This window comes from Solanum dulcamara, chromosome 4, assembly GCF_947179165.1.
Source record: "Solanum dulcamara chromosome 4, daSolDulc1.2, whole genome shotgun sequence".
In the NCBI taxonomy this organism is placed as follows: Eukaryota; Viridiplantae; Streptophyta; class Magnoliopsida; order Solanales; family Solanaceae; genus Solanum; species Solanum dulcamara.
The window spans coordinates 76085599-76108096 of NC_077240.1; the positions used below are offsets into that span (position 1 = coordinate 76085599).

Sequence of the window (22498 nt, forward strand, 5' to 3'; positions counted from 1 at the left end):
TAAGGAGGTTCGAGTAGTGTTTATGATTTGAGCTTGAAACCTCAAGGTGAATTTTGAAACTCTTCAACTATTATGAGATAATGTATAGAGATGTGTTTCGGCGAAGCTCCAACGATTCTTTGACAAAGCAATGGTGGTCGATGTGGATGAGAAGACAAATTCCTATATTTTTTTTGGTATTTCAGGGAGGCCGGGCATGTTTGCAAAAATACTATAGTTATGTTTTAATGAAATAATATTAGAGAGAAGTACTAAAAAAACTCCCGAACTTTACTCAAATTATTATTTTTCGTCTTCAAACTATTGACAAGCGTAAAAACACCCATCTAATTGACTATCTAAACTTAAATACACATTCAATCTGTCACATGACATAGCAAATAATCTCAAACTCTTAAGAGCATTTTTATCTTTAAATTCTATTACACATTATTATTTTATATTTATTCAGTATAAAGTAATACATAAATGAAATAATGGGTAAATTTGCACATAACTTGATCCATATATCCTTTCCCATTTAATACCTCCACAATCAAGGCTCCATTAGTTACACACCCATTAGTTCCTCTTAAGTGACTAACCAAATACTATATTTTATGCAAGATTTCGATCCTAATAGCTTTTGGAGTCCTTTGATTGGCGGACAAAGTTATCCCAAAATTATATTGGTATGGGTATACTAGTTCACCTGTTTAATTTGAAAGCAAGACAATCACTACAAATAATCTACTTTTGTAAGTGAACTCACTCAGCATTAACTTTAACTGGTTTTTGAAAAGATTCTCTAACAAAACAGAACCCCTGCATCTTTTCAGAAGATAAATACATTCAATCCGCCAAAATTGACGCTCTACGTCAGCTGGTTTACAAGTTTAGAACTCATAATTCAATGAGAAAAACCAACTGCGAGAGTGACATTTTAATCTCAGTAGAAAAAATGACTATGGGACACCTACGGAAGCAAAATATGTGGAACTTTTCCATGAAATGCTAAACGTTTACTGCCCATTGAACCACTGATAAACTTGGCTAAAGATGAGCTTCCTTAAGGTTACAAAAAGTAACGCCTGCTTCTTGATTCACAAGCGCTTGATGCAGAAATGTCCTGCTTCAGGAATCAAGCGGTTTTTACTTTCCGTGATGGGGGACGACGGAATAGACTAATAAGATCGTCAAGACCCTGTCGAAGAATACCATCAGTTTGGTTAGATGAGTTTACATTTTCTTCTGTCTTTATATTTTGATTGGTACACAAGTCAAGGAAGTTTCAGTCTCCATTATAAATTGGTAGTATTTGGGAACCACAAAATTTGTAGATACGAATAAGGGAATCAGGATCAAGTAAAACCAGAATACGTACCCTGGTAGTGATAAAAAGAAAACTGAAAAGTGTAATCAAGTATGATCCTAGAACCAACAGCAAAAGCAAGTCAAATGTCACGCTGGCAACCTGCAACGGGAACAATTTAAGCAGTTAATTACACAAAGTAAATGAATGGAGAAAGAAAGATTTAACTGCAGAATAACTAATGGAGTAGACAATCTGACTAACATAAATACTGGTGTTTAAAAAAATTGACAGGCCACTCAAACTTAAAATCAGCAACCAGTGAAATAGGAAAACTTTGAGTTACAAACATAGTAGGTCTGAAAGTTGAAATCACAGTGGTCAGAAATGCTCTTTTCTTTTCTTTTTCCTGACAAAAATAAGTTGTCGGAAATGCTCATATTCATCACCACATGAGACATGGAACACTGGTGACAAGAAGAGGGATGCACTATTACGACCGCTTCTATCCATATAATAACTCTTTCAAGTCAAAAAATACAAAGTGAACTATGCAAATATCTGTACTACTGTAATAACTGGCCCCACTAAACCAAACTTAACAACTATTACTCCTACATTCCCTTGTCTTTCTGCATGCCAGCTCAAGAGATAGATCTCAATTGCTTATAATGGTAAGGTCAGGTTTAGTATATTGTTATATTTTACAGGCTCGTCTTTATGTAGTTGGTTATTTTGAACATCTTCATTTATGAAAGCTTTGATGAATATTTTTATATAGGCAGCTTTTGGAAGTGTTGATAGAGTACAAAAATGTCTTCATTCAATACATTTAAGCAGATACTTGTTGTTCGAACTTCTACAAAATTATACTATTATTAGCATAATGTTAGGAACCTCAGCCAAGGGGGATGGAGTTATTTATGCACCTGATATATATGCAACTTGCCACTAGTTGAATCGTAAAAAGTGAACGTTCCATCTAGAGTCTCATGCTGTACATTCACCTCGGCAGTATGATCAGCTAATTCCTGCAGAGACATTGAAAGCACATGTTGGTGAAAAGTCAAAACAAGAAAATAAAAGGCACATTTACGTTAAGGAGCTCAAATTGAAGTATGTCAGTGCTCAAAAGAAAGCCTGAAGAGATAATTTGATCCAACCAAACATCTCCATGTTCACCAGTGGCATGGGACGCCATTACAAGTCAAAGATGTGCATAAAACTGATAGACCAGCTAGTTTGTGACCAAGTAATAGGTAAAATTACTTGCCATTCTACTCACTTTTACAACATTAATTGCCAAAGCAAAATGACAAAGGCAAGCCATCATGACAAGGGATAATGATATACACAAAGATGTCCTTTATATTATACACCAAAACATTATGAGGATATTTAAAAGGAAAAAAGATAATCAATTAACTAATCAGTATATTTAAGCGTAAATGCATCTCAAATACCTTCTCCAGTGCCTTAATAAGCGGGTCGTTTTTTGAAAGAAAAGGTGCCACTCGAGGTGTTGTGGATAAGAGATCTAGCCAAGACCTTATGTAGGAAGGATTGACAGCTAAGCTACTGTCATCTGCAAATATGCTTATGCTTTTCTTCTCCTGGCTGTAAATGTGTCTCTGTGTACAAAGAATTTTGTTAAACACACTTGCAAAACTACAGTAGTCTGCATGAGATAGCTCATTTCATACATGAAAAATGCTTGAAACAAGAAAAATAGTAGAACATCCTTCCAATTACATAAAGGAAAATCTACCGAAATTTAAGTCATACGAAGCTGCAGAAGAAAGGAGAAAGAAAGCATATACGAGAAAAGCTTTGATTATCTAAAACCCTGAATCAATTGATCAATCACCCGATTCTTCAAAAGTAATCCAGGACATCAAAATCATTTATTTCCTATGCAAAACAAAATCCTATATATAGAAGTGCAAATGGTTTCGACATGCAGTTCACCACCCAAAAGAAAAAATGCTACAGAAGTATACATGTTTCCCGAATCATAATTCATAATTTGTCAGACACTTAGGACTAAGCAATGTAATGAAGAGAATAAATACATCTTTCATAAAATCATGATCCAGAAAATCTCAAATAGTCTACTGACAGAACTACTCAAAACTCGATCATTTTTTTATGAAGTAAATAATATTATTAATGATGGGGTACCCCCGTGTACAAGCCGCTACTCAAAATTCAATCATGTTGCTCATTAAATTAATAAAGTAAAGAGTGCACAGAAACTAGTTGTAAATAATACTCATGAACCAGCAGAAGTTTCAAGAGTTCTTTTTCTTTTATAGGAAAGTTCATTGAGAATTTCCAGAGTATTAGACCTGGAAAACCCAAAAAGAATGTCAAAGAAAAGGAACTTTGGGGTTATTCTAGATTAAGGGTAGCTACTGAATTATGATTTTATTAGCTATAGACTCGCTCGTACCGTTAGCATAGCATCAAGAGATTCTCAAAACCACAAGGAAAACTGAGACTACAAACACTATCTTCCCAGTAGTCTCGGCACTATGATAATACTTCAAATTAAAAGTTTATGCCTTGATGTTGAACAGAATATGTAACTTCATTAAAAAACTACCCAGATGAGAAGCAACTAGGTCTCAAAAGAAGCATGCATGACAAGACGATAAAGAGGCCAAAAATCTCCTGTCTTCCTTTCTCAAGTTTACTGTTCGTCTGCCATTGTTTATTTCTCATATAGAAAACAATGCCATTATTGGAAGTTAAAGGTTTTAGCAATTTATGCAATCAGCAGTGCAATGGCTGAAACAAAAATTTTGTACTCCAGGGGCAAAGAGGAAGGCTAAAGTCCTTACTGCTAGACTTTCAGCAACAAGCTTGACACTTTGAATGATTGAGGCTTCACTTGTAAAATGCCTACACAGGAAACCGGGAGTTCAATAGATGTCCATCAGAGAAGTTCCATAAATAGTACAAAGAGGTATTAGAAGCTAGGCTATGACCTTTCTTTCTCAAAAAAAAAGAAAAGAAAGAGCTAACCACAACCTGTTATCAGTCAGACCTCCAGTGCTTTCCAGTAATTCAGGTGCAGTTGAAAGTTCAGAAAGTGTTACTGCAGTGACTCTCAACCTTGAAAACTGTTCATGCTCCCAGGCTACCTACACCGTTTAGTAGCTTTAGTAAAGTAAGAAGACGACATATTTCATACAATGACAATTAAACAAGTAAAGAAGGTATATCTGACTGTTTTAGCAACCAGTAAGAACAAGCAGCTTTAACAGGGAGACTATAGAGACTATTCAGGTTAAGTGGGATGCGTAATCTCTAGTCTACAGAATGTGACTGTCTGTCACGTAGTAGTCAACAAAATAGCTTAGAACAAGCTCTCTAGCTGGTTTATGTAACACAATAAAAAATGGAACTGTCAAAAACTTCCATGCAAATTACATCAGTTAACTTCTATCAATGACAAAATTACAGATTACAATGCATAAAAATTTATAAATGCATTTAGTTACTAACCAACAAGGAAACAGGACAAAAATCTTCCATTTCCTCAAGTTCATGCTCATTCTTCATCCAAAACGAAAGACTAAGGCTACTTTGCAGACTAAATTTGGAAAGGAAGTCTGAAAAATTAATGGTATTCACTATGAAGTTTAATTTTTTCCTTGTCCTTTGAAAAGAAAAAGAGCAATCGAGTAGTAGACTGAAATAAAAGAAGCGACTACCTTAAGTAATTTTTGTTATTCTTATTCTTTTTCAGTTGAAGTTCCCATATTGACAAGTCTTCCTGAGGCTGAAGAAGATCCAGAGGATAGGTCTGAGATCGAAAGAGCCTTGGATCAATTTGAATTGGCCAAGATTAGAGAACAAAAAGATCACTTGGCCGAACAGATTAGCCCTTTGATTAAATCAGAGAAGGCATGACTAGTTAGAAGATTGTGAGTAAGCCCGATGTTTCGTGAACCATATTCAACTTTAAGGCATTTCAATGCACTTTAATCGCCTAGGCCAGCGGATTCAATTAATCAAAATTCTTGTTTTGGAATAATTTCATACGGGATTGGAATGACCTATGTTGTAACAGTGGAGAGAAGGTGAACCAGCTTCCTTTGGTCGCCTCTCCCGTCTAGTCGAGTAGCTTTCGGTCCTTAAGCTGCTACGTGGCCTATCGGGAGCTTTTGTCATAGTGGAAGTTTCTAGGTCACGCCTTAACATTGTTAGAAAGTGGAGTTGGTTAGGTATCGGCCTATCTTTTACGTCACAGGCCACATAGTCTGCAACATCTTTCACTGCATCACATTTGTGAGGGCTGAATCCCCTTTCTTGAGTGATCGTCTTCGCTCGTTGGCAGAATGTCTTGACGTGTGTATCTAGTTTGTTGAGGTGACACTCCACTTCGCACAGGAGATTAGGTCAACACTTATGTAACAGCCAGTCATCAATTGGAGGCGGGCAAGGTAGTGATGAATTGCGATTGGTCTAAACCTTCAACTAGCTACTTATTATGACCTTCCAAGAATGCAAAATGTTTGGAATTATAAATCAATATGGAGAGAGTAGGGAAAGAAATGCGATTAATATTCTCTTTCCAGATTCTTCCATCAAGGCCAGCGTCAGTCTATCATGTACATGGTAATACAGAGGCTGGTTAAAAAGGAGTATGGAGATGTTGCTATCCGCATAAGATCAGATATGAAGGCTACTCAGGAAAACACGCTGCATAGGAAGCCTTTTGCTATAATATTTTTCTTTTGCCTTGAAGTTCCATTTCAATATGGTAAACTACACATTCAGAAAGCTTAAATAAATTATTAGTTCAAAGACAGAGATTTCTAAGGGAAAAAAAGGAGGAGAGTGAGGGAACGATCAGTGTCGATCACTAAGCGACTACAATTGCACAAATAGTTCCCAAGCAACCACTGCATATGCACAAAGCCATGAATTGTCAATGAGATCAGAGATTGTGACCAAACTGTGCATTAAATACAAATCTCATTCTGTTATCATTTTTGCCACAATAGCTACTTCAACCACACTCAAGGCTTCGAACCACAATAACCAACTTTTACTTTACCATAAGCAATGACAAGGATTCATTTGAGGTAAGCAATTATTGATTTCATTGGAGAGGAAAGCAGTAAGCACAAGTACGATCCAAAAGGTATGCTTTGTAGCTTTTAATGAAAATTTGAGCAACTTCACGCAACAAAATGAAACAATTGTACCACCACAACAGAAAGCAGTCTACAAACTTCAAACTGTAGACATAGCCCAAAAACTAATTTAAGCATCATTTTCAAATGTAAAATCTGAATCTCTAGAGTTGGTCCAAGGTTTGAGAATAACCAATCAACCACAAACCAGTTGGGTTTGGTTATATAAATCTTTGTATCCATTGCACTCCATACAGTACATTCCACTCAAATCAGACTGCATTCAGAGGGTTTATAATATTTAGATGATTTTTACACTGACCATCAACCTACCACAATTCTCCACATTTATCCAAGACTTAGGGGTTAGGACAACCTGTGAAGCTCATCATAGATGGAGTTCCAAGAGTCTGAGAACATAGCAAGAAAACCGTGCACTATGTTTGACAAACAGATAAGCAGGGATGTGCACTTTTGTTTAAGCAGTATATATACTTACTCGAGGATTCGAGATATTTATTTTCTTGTGCTTAAGACCCACTTGAAGGCCCAGTTCTTCTGTTACAGTAGAGAAACCCTGCATAAATCAACCTTTTTAGACTAGAAAGGGTAATAGTATTAGTAATAAAATCTAAAATTCTCCTAGGTTTCTCTCGTTGACGCCATTTGTTGCATACCTGAAATATCTGCTGTATGTAGGCATTTTCTGGAGGTTTAGAAACATGAAGATGTAACTGATTTCCAAGGGACCCAACACTATTCAAGCAGATGGCATAGTCTATACTCTCACGTAGACGTTGGTCAAAACTCCGAAGCCACTGAAGAAAGCTTACACATATAAAGGACAGAACGAGATAGCAGCAACTTAAAAAGGCAGGACAAAAAATTTGGGAAGGACTGGTGCACCTTTTGAGTTCCATTGTAGTTATACGGGCCACCGGATGTCAATCCAAAGAGCAAGTTATATCTACCTCTAGTTTTAGGATTTGAATACAGAGCAGAAAACAACCTAGCTATTTCAAGAAGTGCCACTACACCACTTCCATTGCTGTCACTTCCCACTGACAATGCCTGTAAATTCAATAAAAGAAAAAAGTGATTTAAGGTCATTTATTATCAAATGACAGCTCAAAACTTAATAGAGTAAGTTATTATTTACCGGAGCAGCCCCAAACGTGTCATATGAAGCCACTATAGCAATAGTTGGTAGTTGATTCGAGTCTCCATCAACTTTAAGCCCTGGTAACCATCCCTGACGTTTAACAGAAGTACTAATAAATGAACTTTCAGATAACAGTCTACCACATTGATTATTTAAACTATCTATTAAGCCATGCCCTGCCCATTATTTTTAAAAATTAATCTGCATAAACAATAGGATTGTGGCAAAACGAAACAGAAAAAATTTCGAGTCAGTACGATAAGGAAATGCATCCATATATACTTAAATTGATTTCATCACTAGAATAAGAAAAAAGTAATTCAATGTATTAACCTTGATTCGACTAACTATTAAAAGTAAAAGAAGAGTTTCAATTACTGAATTGATTCACCTGACTACATTATAAGGAAAAGCATGTATAGAAACAAGTACAGTTAAGTGCATAGAGATTCATAAAAACTATTACTACCACGCCTCAGTCCCAAACAAGTTGGGTCGGCTATATGAATCTTCATTGATCATGTTTCTCCATTTTCGTTTGTGCCATACAACAACATACCCAGTGTAGTGTGTCATGCCATAATCATACCAAACAAAAGTATAAGTGAAAAAGTAAGGTATAAAAATAAGGAAATGATAGAGAATGCCTTACACCTAAAATGATTTTACAACTAAAATAAGATGAACAAAATAATTCAATATACTAAGCTGGTCTGAATAGCTATAGAAGTTAACAAAACAGTGACAAGTACTGATTGATTTTCTTTTAACTATTATATCAAAATCAAAGTACAGAAAAAAGAAAATACATAAGTACACATAAATATTCAAAAAGAAATTCTGAGCGTACAAAATAAAGAATATAACAATAATGAAATTCTGAGCGTACAAAATAAAGAATATAACAATAATGAAGGAGAAATTAAAGGGACAAAAGGTGGGAGCTCCTAGGGAGGGGTTAAAGAAAGGGCAAACTAAAGGGAACTGTATGTAGCCCCCAAGGAAAACTCAATTTTAAACCTTTAGGGGTCGTTTGGTTTGAATACAAGTTATGATGGGATTAGTTATGATGGATAAGTTATGTTGGATTATTTCTTATTGACTGTTTGGTTTATTGTATTCAAAATAACATGCATTGCATAAACTTTAAGAACAAGTTGTTTCAATGCATGTTATTTTGAATATAATAAACCAAACAGTCAATAAGAAATAATCCCAACATAACTTATCCATCATAACTAATCCCAGCATACAAAAATACCCTTTCTTTATTTAGCTTTTTATATGTTCTTTGCAAGCTTAGTTATTTATTTTAGAAAATCTATAGCCACTACCCTTTGGTGAGCAGCTCGCAAACCACACAGGAGAGGTAACCTGCACTAGGCAAGTCCGGTGCGACGAGCTCGACCCAGAAGGCAAACCCTTTGCTTTCGCTAGCAAAGGATTTCGAACTTGAAACCTCCAACATGGAATTCTCAAGCCCAAATTACCGGGTCACCCCGAAGAGTACAAACTTTAGTTATTCTTTCTTAAAAATAAAACTCTCACCTTATTTAGCTTAAAAATATAACTTCCATCTTATGTTTGTTAAAGAAAAAGAGTATTTATTATTTATATCACTTCATTTAAGCACATATCACTCTTAAATAGTAAAATATGAAAGTTATCTTCTTTTTAATTGATATATAAAATACAAACTTTCAAGTGAGTAAAAGAATATATAATATTAAAAATATGTAATTTAGTTGTAGAGAAATCAAAATATAAATAAACATAAGATTTAGTCAAATAAATTCATAAATAAAAATTATATTTATATAGTGCAATTTTTTAATTGAAAAATATGGAAAATTTTCATAAAAATAAGTAGCGAGGATTGTGAATGTTATTATACATGGACATAAAAATAATGTGAATATACATGAATCTGAAAAGTGATATATAAAAAGGGTTCAAAAGAGGTATCTTTGTCATTTTACCTATTTTATCCCGGGATAAATTATCCGAAGATTAATATTCCACCCAAAGATAGGGATAACACCACATAGTCCCGGGATGAAATTATGGTGTCACTTAATTTGTTTTTTGGTTGGCAAGTCCGGAATAACTTATCCCGAGATTAATAATTAGTATCGTGATAAGTTATCCCTCCTAGTATAGTAATCCCGAGGTAAAATAGGGAAAATGACAAAGATATCCCTTTAAACCATTTTTATACACCACTTTTCACATTCATGTATATTCATATTATTTTAATACCATGCACAATAACATTCACAACTTTCACTACTCTTTTTCATATTTTTCTATTAAAAAACTACACTACATAAATATAATTTTTATTTATTAATTTATTTGACTAATTCTTATATTTATTTATATTTTGATTTCTCTACTACTAAATTACATATTTTTAATTATATATTCTTTTAGTCACTTAAATGCTTGTATTTTATATATCAATTAAAATGAAAACTTTAATATTTTAATTTATGAGTGATATGTGCTTAAGTGAAGTGATATAAATAATAAATCCTCTTTTACTTTAACAAATTTAAGATGGGAGTTCTATTTTTAAGCTAAATAAGATGAAAGTTTTATTTTAAAATTTATACGGTACCATCATGGGAATGCACACACAAAAATATTTAAGCTAAATAAAATAAAAGTTTTATTTTTAAGAATGAAAAACTAAAGCTTGCAAAGAAAATATAAAAAACTAAATAAAGTGAAGGGTATTTTTGTAAAAACAACAACTTGTTCGTAAAATTTATTCAATGCATATTATTTTGAATACAACACAAACCAAACAATCAATAAGAAATAATCTCAGCATAACTTATCTCATCATAACTAATCTTCGCATAACTTATCACATCATAACTAATCCCATCATAACTTGTATTCAAACCAAACGACCCCTAAAGGTTACTCAAAATTTATCCCAGGATTAACTAACTTTATGTTTTACACCAAACGACCCCTTAGTTCCATCAAATGCTAATTGTAATAAGGCAAGTGACAGTTGTACATAAATTGGTACTTTGATAGTTTGACAACCACAAAAGTTGTCACCTCAAATTATCCTAAGTCCCATAACATCTCATAAGAAATGACAACAATTTCTAGCTTAAAAGGATTGATGGAGAAAACAATTGACAAGAGCATAGGACAAACCGAAAAAGTTACAAGCTTAGCTATCTACGATATTATTACCTCTGTCTCATAGCAGACGATCTACTATGTGCATCAATTAAAGTAGTAGTTAGTTGAAAAATGTCAAATCAAATTTTAAATGATCCAAATGTAGTATTAGTTTGTATTAATTTGTTTTAATAAATGTATATGCATTGTTGAAGCGAGATAAAATTGTTATTTATAAAAACAGATCGAGTTTTTTGAGATGGATGAAAAAGGTTGTATGTGAAGCAATTTAGAACTAACACTTTAGGCAATTAAGTCAAATCAACATTCCTAGAACAAACAACAATTTAAGAATTATAGTAAATCCATCTGCTTCTAGTTTTAAGAAAGAGCGTGAACTAGAACCTGAATATTTGCAAGGTTGGGGGATGCAATTCTCTTGGGATCTGAGGCAGCAACAACAAGCTTGTAGCTGTAGACATGTGTGTTATTGAATCATTTGCAGGACATTTATCCCAAAAAGGGAAAAAAGGAAACAAGAAGTGCAAATTTCCAAATTCATATTGACATCCAATATCAGAAAGGATAACTCAAGTCCCAAAAACTTGTTCGGCCCCATGTCATTAGATACATTTTCCATGTCGGACATCATAAATCTTTGATACAGTCGAAAAAATAATAATATAAAAACTGCTAACACTATGCAAGAATTCAGATACAACAAAAAGTACACATCAAGTAGTGTCTTGTCTTCCACAACGAGATTGTATACATTCTTCAATTTTTAACTTAAACCCTACTATACAAATAATATGCAACTCAAACCAGAGCCTGTATCCATGCTGCACCAACAGAGTCAAGTAGCACAAAGTAACACTTACTTTGACAAAAGAAATTACTAAATGGGATTAATATAAATTTGAATGGAATCTTTAACTGTTTGATAATATGATTAAAGATGACTTAAGAAGTGCACAAGCATTTCTATACTAGAAGAATTTTGTCCAGACTATGTCAAGAGATCTCTAGAATACATTATAATCTTTTAATGTTATGGCATACATAAGCCAAACGAAAGAGGCAACTCTTCTCTCGAAAACAAAAATGACATTTCAACTTACCCGCCTGTAGTAGCTGTTGCAGGTTGACCACTAGCATCATTTCTCTTAACTTCAGCTAATATAGCATTGATATTATCATCCTCGAAAGCAAAATATACAGGATACTGAAACAGAATTTCAGAAGGTTGAAAATTCACTATTTTGTTATAGACGGTAAAAAAATGACAAAAATTCAAGATGAAGGATATGCACATAAACTGGAAGTCTCATTCAAACAACCGAAGTAAGGCAATGTCAGTACCCTCATTAAGCAAAGACAGGTGATAAAAACTATCTCAAGGGAAAAAGAGACTAGTACTAATTTTAAAATTTCTTTGGAGAGATCTCACCACTGAATTTAATGTGCACTACACACTCATAGCTCACATATGTCAATATAGCAACTAAACTAGCTCAAATTGCTCCTCATCACTCTGGGGAAGGACGAACCAGTTTGCAAATGATAGAAAGATTGGACTCAAGGGCTGCCACTTTAACAAAAAATGTTTATTGTTTAATTTCATCTTATCCTGCAAAGGGAACTTCAAAGGCAATTTCCAAAAGATAAACAGAAAAGACATTTCCCTCCATTCAGCTCTGAAACAGCCTGCAGACATCTCCATGCTCCTCCTTGATTAAACTCTTTTTCCTTCTTTAGAAGCTAACCGAATCAATCTTTCAGCATTTTCTTCTACCAATTAGGGAATTACAGTAATGAGTCTAGATTATATAAATTGTCATATTATTCGACAAAAAGTGATTGTAGGGAACAAATTATCATTTAAGAATAATGGATTTTATGGCACTAATAGTTGGTTACGAGATAATGAGATCGAGTTTTCCATGCAGTAACCAAGGATCAAGCTTTTGACAAGGAGTAACCAAACATCAAGTACGACTAAACAAATGATTTAGTAAAAAATTAATTAATTCAAGTAAGATCATCCATCCCAACAAGCACTAGACAAATAAAACTCATGTAACATGATGAACCATGTGCTCGTGCACACTATGCATTGTAACAGAAAGATATTCCAAAAGAACAAAACAGCAACAATAACAACAACAACAACATACCCCGTGAAATCCCACTAAGTGGGGTCTGGGGAGGGTAGAGAGTACGCAGACCTTACCACTACCTCGAGGAGGTAGAGAGGCTGTTTCCGAAAGACCCTCGGCCAAAAGAACAAAACAGCATGGAGATTAATTGCACTCACAGGAATATTAGAATGTGTAAGCAGCCATTCCAACTCGACCAATTTGTTCCTCAAGCTGTCAATATCCTTATCAGCACCAAATGTGCTGTCTATATTTTCTGGACTAAATTTTGGGGGGAGTAAAAGCAGCAAACCCCCTAATAGCTTTTTCTGTTCAATATATTCTGCAATAAGAGCCAATAGGGAGGGCAAGCCCATCAGAAGAGACAATCTAACTGCATATTGCATGAGGAACAGAGAATCGTCCTTTAACATGATCATCACAAACAAGGTCAGTAATGTCTCAAGCAAGAAGCGCGCTAGAAAAGTAATCAAATCTGGAAAAAAAAAATTGTTATATGGAAACACCACCTTCCACACCGTCGTAACCAAGAGGTGGCCTTTCCACTTATGCTTCCTTTGTACACGAACCACCAACCTAATTGTTTGAAGCGGAGGGTATCCTTACCACTATGTTATCCCTCTGTTGTCAAGAGTGACATAATCTATAGTCTGACCATATTTCTTACCTACAAGTGGATAGTCCCATTACCTTCCGGAAAACAGTAATCAGTATTAGAGCTCCTATATTTGGCACATGACAGAATTGATTACAGAATGTTCATGAACATAGATTACAAAATTCAAAGAGAACAAATTTCTTGACTATTGTTCGAAACTTCAGAAGATTCCCTAGGGATTATTCCGTAGGCTGCTACATTCCATTGCATTGAAGCTGACTCAATAGATTGAGTTGAGCATTTAGCCTTTCAGTTATAATTCCGAGGGCACTTGTTCAAATGTTCTCCTATAGGTGGGCATGTGCATAGTTCACAACCAAAAAATCATAACAACAGCAAAGATATTTTTATGAGTATAATGCAAAATCATCAAAGAAAAAGACAAACAACAACATCCAGTGTTATCAAAAGCAAAAAGCATCTCTACGGTCTGTTGGGGCTTTAAGTACAAACAAAGCATGGGCTTCAATGAAATATAGCTCCAAGGGATAAAAAAATCAAATATATATGTTTAGTCCAAGATTAATAATTATAAGCATGAATGACAAATATATGAACAAAGAAATTGAAAAAAATTTAGGATAAAGTGAAAGATCAACTTTTTAGTATCGCTTCTTCAGAAGAGGCTCATTGGCAAGGAAAAGTATGTCTTAGAACCTTGATGATGATCCAGAAACACACATTAAGCGACGCGGAACGCTCAACACATTTTGAACCTCGCTTTAGGGCTTAAACGTGCTTTAAGCGCACCTTTAACAACACTGACAACATCAGATTCTTTATTCAAAGAATTCATTACTTCACTTGCTGGTTTCTATACCAACTTTCATCGCCAATAAGTGTAACAACAAGTTGTCAACATCAGATTCTTTATTCAAAGAATCCATTACTTCACTTGCTGGTTTCTATGCCAACTTTCATCGCCAATAAGTGTAACAACAAACTACTCCTTATACCCAACGAGTCTGTATCACCTAATATTTTTTTATCAAGCGAGTCTGTGTCACCTAGTTAAAAAAGAAAGCAAGAAATTCAAGATAAAAATGAAATTCAGAAGAAGTAAACTAAACCGCATTTTCAATGAGAATGAGGTTTCCTAACTCAAAGTTATCCCTATTCGCACCTAATGTAAGTAGACTAACAAACCTAGCTTTAACCCCAACTATTTAGTTTTGCCTAGTTGAAAAACCAAATATACCTGACAATAATGAAATTCTAAAACAGTAAGTCATGGTAAGTACGATGTTTTTAAAAGGGATAAGTGAAAAGAAAGCAACATGGTTTGTGGAATTTGAAGCAACATGTTAGAAGTCAAGCACACTATTCATGTAAAATTAACAAATGTCAATCATACATGAATTTAGTATAATAATAATCAAAATTGCCATTAGATGAACTAATCTCAGCATTCAATATATAATAATGTCAACATTCCAATTCATCAAAGTTGAGACTCAAAGAACCACTGCTTTTTCTGTTCGATAACTTTGTGATATATTATTTGAAAGTGCATGGCTTTATCAATGATAACCCCTCGCTTGGATTGCTTAAGCGCTTTAAGCAACAAAGGAATGACTTCTAATAACAATGTGTATCTTTTAAGGCAAATCGGGACTCTCTTAGTGTAAGTAATAAACTAACCTTTAATCCAATGACTCGTATTTCCTAGTTGAAAAAACATTTGAGATGAAAATAACACTTCAAAGCAATAAATGAAGTCGCACCTTTTAGTGAGAGTGGCCTTCTCCAAAATCTCACACTAAATTCTATCAGACCTAACATAAGCAGCACAATGACTGAACTTTAATCCCAACTAACTTTTCTATAACCGGAATGTCTGTACCAACTTGTGTGTATTCTCCACTAATCCCAACTAATTAGTATCATCTAGTCGAAATAACAAATCTTTAAATGAAAATGAAATGCAGAATCATTACTGAGAGTGAGCTTCTCCAAAATCTCACACTAAATCCTACCAAACCTAACATAAGCAGCACAATGACCAAACTTTAATCCCAACTAACTTTTCTATAACTGGAGATCCTGGACCAGCCTATGCACATCTCCACAAATCCCAACTAAATCTTTAAATCAAAATGAAATTCAGAATCATCACTGAGAGTGAGATTCTCCAAATCTCACACATATCCTCACCTGAACCTAACATAAGCAGCACAACGACTAAACTTTAATCCCAACTAACTTTTCTATAACTGGAGTGTCCAGACCAGCTTGTGCGCATCTCCACTAATCCAAACTAATTATTATCACCTAGTCGAAATACAAAATCTTTAAATGAAAATGAAGTTCAGAATCATCACTGAGAGTGAGATTCTCCAAATCTCACACATATCCTGACCTGAACCTAACATAAGCAGCACAACAAATAAATTTTAATCCCAACTAACTTTTCTATAACTGGAGTGTCCGGACCAGCTTGTGCGCATCTCCACTAATCCAAACTAATTACTATCAGCTAGTCGAAATAACAAATCTTTAAATGAAAATGAAGCTCAGAATCATCACTGAGAGTGAGTATCTCCAAATCTCACGCATATCCTCACCTGAACCTAACATAAGCAGCACAACGACTAAACTTTAATCCCAACTAACTTTTCTATAATCTGAGATGTCCGGACCAGCTTGTGCGCATCTCCACTAATCCCAAGTAATTATTATTACCTAGTCTGAATAACAAATCTTTAAATGAAAATGAAGTTCAGAATCATCACTGAGAGTGAGATTCTCTAAATCTCACACATATCCTCACCTGAACCTAACATAATCGTAGCAACAATTAAGCTTTAATTCAAGCTAGTTCAAAACGAAAATGAAAACTTTGACTGCAGTTATCGGAACCGAACCTGTAATGAGAGTAAGGTTCAATTCACGAACGGGAAGAATGAGAACCGTACGGGAGAGATCAGAACTAGAGCCAGAACCAAAAATCGATGAGCCTGCGTGATGATTAAGAGAAGCTAGCCGAGAACCGAAAGGTACACCGGAGATATCATATTGAACAAGCCGGTAAACGTCGACGGCGGTGACGGCGTAGGAAAGTTCAACACAGGCGATAAGTGTGATGAGTAAAGCGATGATAGGGTAGTACATCGGGTCTAATACTGCCGGTTTTCTGAGAGAATTCGCCATTGAAGAATTGATAGTGTTGTTAGGGTTTTGCAGAAATATAAATGTTGGATTTAAATCTGAATGATGAATTTTGATTAAAAAAATCAATTTTTTCACCAATTTGATTGATGAATTGATTCAGAAAATATGTTAAAATAATGTTTCGACAGTTTGTACTATTGAAGTGGTGTCAGTTTGGTTTGAAGGTGAAAATGATATAATATATTTGTTGTTGTTATTACTTTTCCCTGTACACTAATATTTTTTATTTATTTTTTATGTTATCACCTAATGGCATCATTGTGTTTCTATTATTATAGTTTTCTCCTTAATTCATATTTAGCTATAAATAGCCTTATATGTTATGGAATAAATACACATTGAGATCTTTTCAACTTTCTTTCTCTTACTATCTTCCTTTCTTATTTTACTAAGTTAATTTAATTTATAACATATTTTCAGCACGAAATCTCGTATAAGGTATGTGAAGTTATCTTCATCTTAATATTTTTGAATGGATGATTTATTGTATACTGCATGTATTACAAATCAACAGAAATATTTACATCCTTCTACTTGGAATTAGGATTCTGAACAAAAAGCAAATTATATTTTAATTGTTCGAACAACTGACAAATACCCTAGTGTCACGGATTTAGACTTCAACTAAGACCTCCGTGCGGCATTTGACAACTTACTCATGAATCTTTCACGATCTTGTAAGCTCAAGTAAGCCTTTAAGACTAGATCGCTAAGGGAATGCTAGATTGCAAGAAAGACAAGAGAGCTTTTATGAAGAAGGCTTTTATATTGCTTTGGAAGAATGCTTATTTGCTTGATTTCTGGATGGTTTACAAATGAATGGCCCCTTTTATTTATACTACTCCTAAGGGGCTTAAGTGTAAATAAAAATTACTATACAAGTCCTCCCATATTTACAAAGAAGTCCCTACTCTAGAACTCTCTTTACACTCTAGAGAATTTCAAGTTTTTCAAGACTTCTCTACAAGCTTCTACAAGAATCTAGAGTCTTCCACTAACCTCTCCAAGACTCTAGGTTCTTCTACCTTCTTCAAGATTTCTCTTGAACATTCTAGCCTTGGAAACAGCCTCTGGCAGAAATGTAAGGCAAGACTGCGTACAATAGACCCTTGTGGTTAGGCCCTTCCCCGGACCCCGCGCATAGCGGGAGCTTTAGTGCACCGGACTGCCATTTTTTATTATTATTCTAGAGCCTTCTATTAACCTCTCCAAGACTCTAGATTCCTCTACCTTCTTCTAGAATTCTCTTGGATATTCTAGAGCTTTCTATTAACCTCTCCAAGACTCTAGATCTTTCCCCCGTCTTCATGATCAAGTGACGGGTCATGACACTAGGCTCTAAAGGATCAGTTTCTGAATAAACAAGTTGCTGGAGTGCAAGAATTGTCAAAATTGGGTCCCTTATTTTATGTGTTGTTGTTGCATGGCCGCCTTTCCCTTGCATTATTGCGAAAAAGGATATCCAATTATACATAACAACAAACTGTTATGACAAGTATAAAAGATAAATAAAATGAAAGGTCGATTATTAATATCAGAGACATATTGATTAAATGACATGGAGTTTGAGATATATTTTCTTGAAATTTAATGCACTTATTCATATAATATAAGGTGGTAGTAGACTTTATTAATTAATGAAAATAAAGTTTATTATTAAAATATCATATAAGTTAATCTTAAATTTCAATAGTTAAAATTTTATTAGTTTAATCTAATTTAAATATGTTTATAATAGTTTTCATCATGTCAAACTTGTCAAAATTAGAGTTCATGACACTTGATATTTCTGGCAAAAATTATTTGTCATGGGTACTTGATGCCGAAATTCACCTTACGGCTAAGGGTCTTGGTGATGCTATAATCGAAGGAAATGAACCATCAAGTCAGAATAAAGCGAAGGCTATGATTTTCCTTCGTCATCATCTGGATGAAAGCCTGAAGGTTGAATACTTGACAGTGAAAGATCCACTTGAATTGTAGAAAGGTTTAAAAGGGAGGTATAATGTTATATTCCGTATTTTTGCTTCTTGGACTATTCGTGAGCTAACGGATATAAATTCAAAGACTTTTTATTTTGAATTTTAAAATGACATGATTTGTTGTAAATGACTAGTTATATGGATAATTTATGTGAAGTAAAAGACATCTCAAGAAGTACCCTTGAGCCAAATCAAAATAGAAGCCATCAAATATTTTTTTCTTAAAGTCATGTTTCGGGTAAGCTGACTTTGGGAGGCCATAACCCCTTTATAATTTGGTAATTTGGAAACACCCTCAAAATGAAAGTTGTAGAAAATTGAAATATGTTTCCAACCATAGGTCGTGGGTCTGGAGGTGACATCGGAATAAGGAGATATGCATGTTTTAAGACACAGGGGTCAAGCTGGATAGTAGATTCGGCCCAACCCAATTCTAACTCAGGTCAGGCCCAATAACCACATCCTTAAGGGATTTGTTTAAGTTTCTATCTTCATCTTCAAATAATCAAACATCCATAAATTTCCAGAAAGAGAGAGAGGAAGTTCTTGAGAGAAAATCTCAATCCGACCAAAATTTGAGTTCCGAAATCCGAAGCTCATGAAGAGAAAATTATTGTACGTCGCGTTGGCTTTAATTTGAGCTTGATATCAGCCAATAAGGAGAAGATTTAATTTGTTTGTTGCACACTTGAGGTAATATTAAAGTCCTTTTTTCATTGTTAACAAGTTTAGTTAAAGTTTTAACGGATTAGAACAGAGAAAATAGTGTTATAAACTAGTTTGATGATTTGTTGAGATTTATGGGTCAAAGGGTTGTTTTAGGTAGCTTAAATTGATGGAATTAACTTATTAATGATGTATAATAATGGTTGATACTATTTTGATGTTTTTGATAAGTTGTTGCTCTTGAATTTGGAGGGAAAAGGTGTATGAAGATTGTGAGTGTTCAAATCCATTTTTGGGATTGTATAGCTGGTAGTAATTCTGGAATATCTCATTGTGTAGATATTTGATTTTAGATATTAAATATTTTTTCGAAAGCTAATACACGTACCTACAACTCTTAAGTTTATGTTGTAGTCTATATCTACTGTTTTGATGTCGAAAAAAAGGGATGAATCATGAGATAAATTTTCTCCAGATTCTGGATTGAAAAAAATCTCTCATGTATAGTTGTTAGTGTTTTGATGATATCTTTTTGTACAAAATGAGTTTTGAATTAATTTCTTTTGAGTTGAAAACTTAAGACATAGATCTAAAAGTTTCATGAAGGTCATTAAGTCCAGTTTTACCGTTTTCAATTTCAAAATATGGACACAACTTGAGGTACTCGGTTTTCCGAACTTCCTGTTTTGGTAACATAATTCGGGTGGCAACATTCTAGGCTTATTGTCAATAATAAATTTTGTTTTATGTCAATATTTTGGATTGTTGATATTGCTTAATGATTATATGACTGATTTGAAAGTGGGAAAAGTGAGCGGTATAGGGGAGGTGTTGTCCAATTTTTTTTAGAAATAACCTAGTAACGGTAGAATACGTTTTATTCATGTCTATAGCTTAACCATAGTGCTTAATGTTTTAATATAGGTTGAGAAAATATTGGGCAACATATTCGTATAAACGCTAAAGGTATGTAAAGCTAACCTTTCTTTCTTTTGGCATGATCTTATGAAATAAATGGACGACGGATGTATAAAATTCCAACGAAGCTCTTATTCCTAGATATACTAGGATGGCGAATGTTCTTAATTTTCAAAATTTATATCGTTATGTATTGACTCATATGTATGATTCCAACCATCCAAGTTGGTATAAGTCGTATTTTAGTATAAATCATACTTCTGTATAATTCATATTTGGAATAATTTATAATGTCAATCGGAGGTTACTTGAATTGAATATTGTCTTGATTTTCAAATGATTGTTCATTTGAAATATTCTATTGATTCTCAAATGATGATTTAAATACATATGGTTACCCACTACTCTACTCGTGCATGCCTTAATGTATCTTTCTGTCATGACCTAGCCCCATGACTAGTGTCTAAATTGGACCCTCGTATACACACCTATTATCTATAGTCAATCGGCAATTAAACATGATATAGGATTTATATGGGTAGCACATCGTCTCAAACTTTCACTTATATATATACCAAAATCACCTATTTCTTGGAGAGTCTTAATTGTCAAAAATAAAATAATATAATATATAAGCCGACAAGGCTTCCACTCCGAATGTAAACGTCCAAAAATATAAGTCATACTAGTACACCGGACAACATCTATATACAACCCACTCATGTGTCTATAGACCTCTAAGAGGATTAACAATAGCATATGATGGGATAGGGCCCCGTCGTACCCCTAAATACACAAATATATACATTATAAGGATTAGTACCCAAAGTTCAGGCTCTGAGACAATGGAGCACTTCAAACCCGTTGAGTAGAATCCTAAGCTGGCGGCTCTCCAAAATGAGTATTTGTACCTGCGGGCATGAAATGCAGCCCCCCGAAGAAAGGGGGTCAGTACGAACTATGTACCGAGTATATAAAGCATAAAATACCGTAAAGGAGATCACATCTGCAATAAATATTCAGGAGCTAATCACTGTACCTGTGTCTTATGAAATGAAGACATACATATCATCAGCATATATCATACCCGGCCCGTTATGGGACTCGGTGTCACAATTATATCAATATATCATTATATGTATATATATACCATACCCGGCCCTTTAGCAAGGGGCTCGGTGAATAGAGTAGTGTACACTGATACCGTACCTGTCCCATTATGGGACTCAATGCCATAATTATATTGTCATATCATCCTAACATCATATTATCATATCACGTACCCGACCCTCTAGTAAGTGACTCGATGAATAATATAACGGAATCCATACATGATAACATACCCGGCCTATCGTAGGACTCGGTGAATAATACCATAACAATATGCACGAATAGGATATCATTTGCAACCTTGTGTAATTTGATCATTATCGGAGACTTAATGGAATAACTAAAACAGTCCATCATTTGACAACCAAGACAATAGTCATTATGAATTACACCAATTATGGATTATACTAAAATATAAATTATATCACAACATGAGTTATACCAACGAGGATGGATGGAATCATACACATGAGTCAAGACATAACAATATAAATTCTGAAAATCAAGAACGTTAGCCATCCGAGTGTATCTACGAATAAGAGTTTCTTTGGAATTTAAGCATACGTCATTCGTTCGTTTCACATTGATCATGCCAAAAGAAGAAAATATTAACTTTACATACCTTTAGTTTTTACACGTATATGCTGTTCAATATTGTCTCAACCTATATTAAAATGTTAAGCACTATGGTTAAGCTATGAAGAAGAATAAAACGTACTCTATCGTTAGTAGGTTATTTCTAAAAAAAATTGGACAGCACCTTCTCTATACCGCTCACTTTTCCCACTTTCAAACCAGCCATATAATCATTAAGCAACATCAACAATCCAAAATATTGACACAAAATAAGATTTATTATTGACAATAAGCCTAGAATATTTCCACCCAACTCATGTTACCAAAGCAGTAAATTCGGAAAGCCGAGTACCTCAAGTTGTATCTAAATTTTGAAAATAAAAACAGTAAAACTGGACTTTATGACCTTCGTGAAATGTTTAGATCTCTGTCTTAAGTTTCCAATGAAAAAGAAATCAACTCAAAACTCATTTTCTACAAAGCGATATCATCAAAACACTAACAGCTATACATG

General features: G+C 34.2%; 1 protein-coding gene across 1 annotated transcript; it reads right to left on the reverse strand.

The window, feature by feature from the left end:
- Positions 1 to 742: 742 nt before the first annotated feature.
- Positions 743 to 16863, reverse strand: LOC129887624 (uncharacterized). Its single transcript, XM_055962791.1, has 14 exons — positions 16426 to 16863; positions 13062 to 13225; positions 11866 to 11969; positions 11150 to 11216; positions 7598 to 7690; positions 7345 to 7509; positions 7116 to 7256; positions 6938 to 7015; positions 4325 to 4437; positions 4135 to 4195; positions 2755 to 2922; positions 2221 to 2322; positions 1364 to 1453; positions 743 to 1183 (listed from the first exon to the last, which is right to left on the reverse strand). Exons 1-14 carry the CDS (start codon positions 16709 to 16711, stop codon positions 1121 to 1123), a joined length of 1695 nt encoding a protein of 564 aa, XP_055818766.1. The 5' UTR covers positions 16712 to 16863; the 3' UTR covers positions 743 to 1120.
- Positions 16864 to 22498: the final 5635 nt, after the last annotated feature.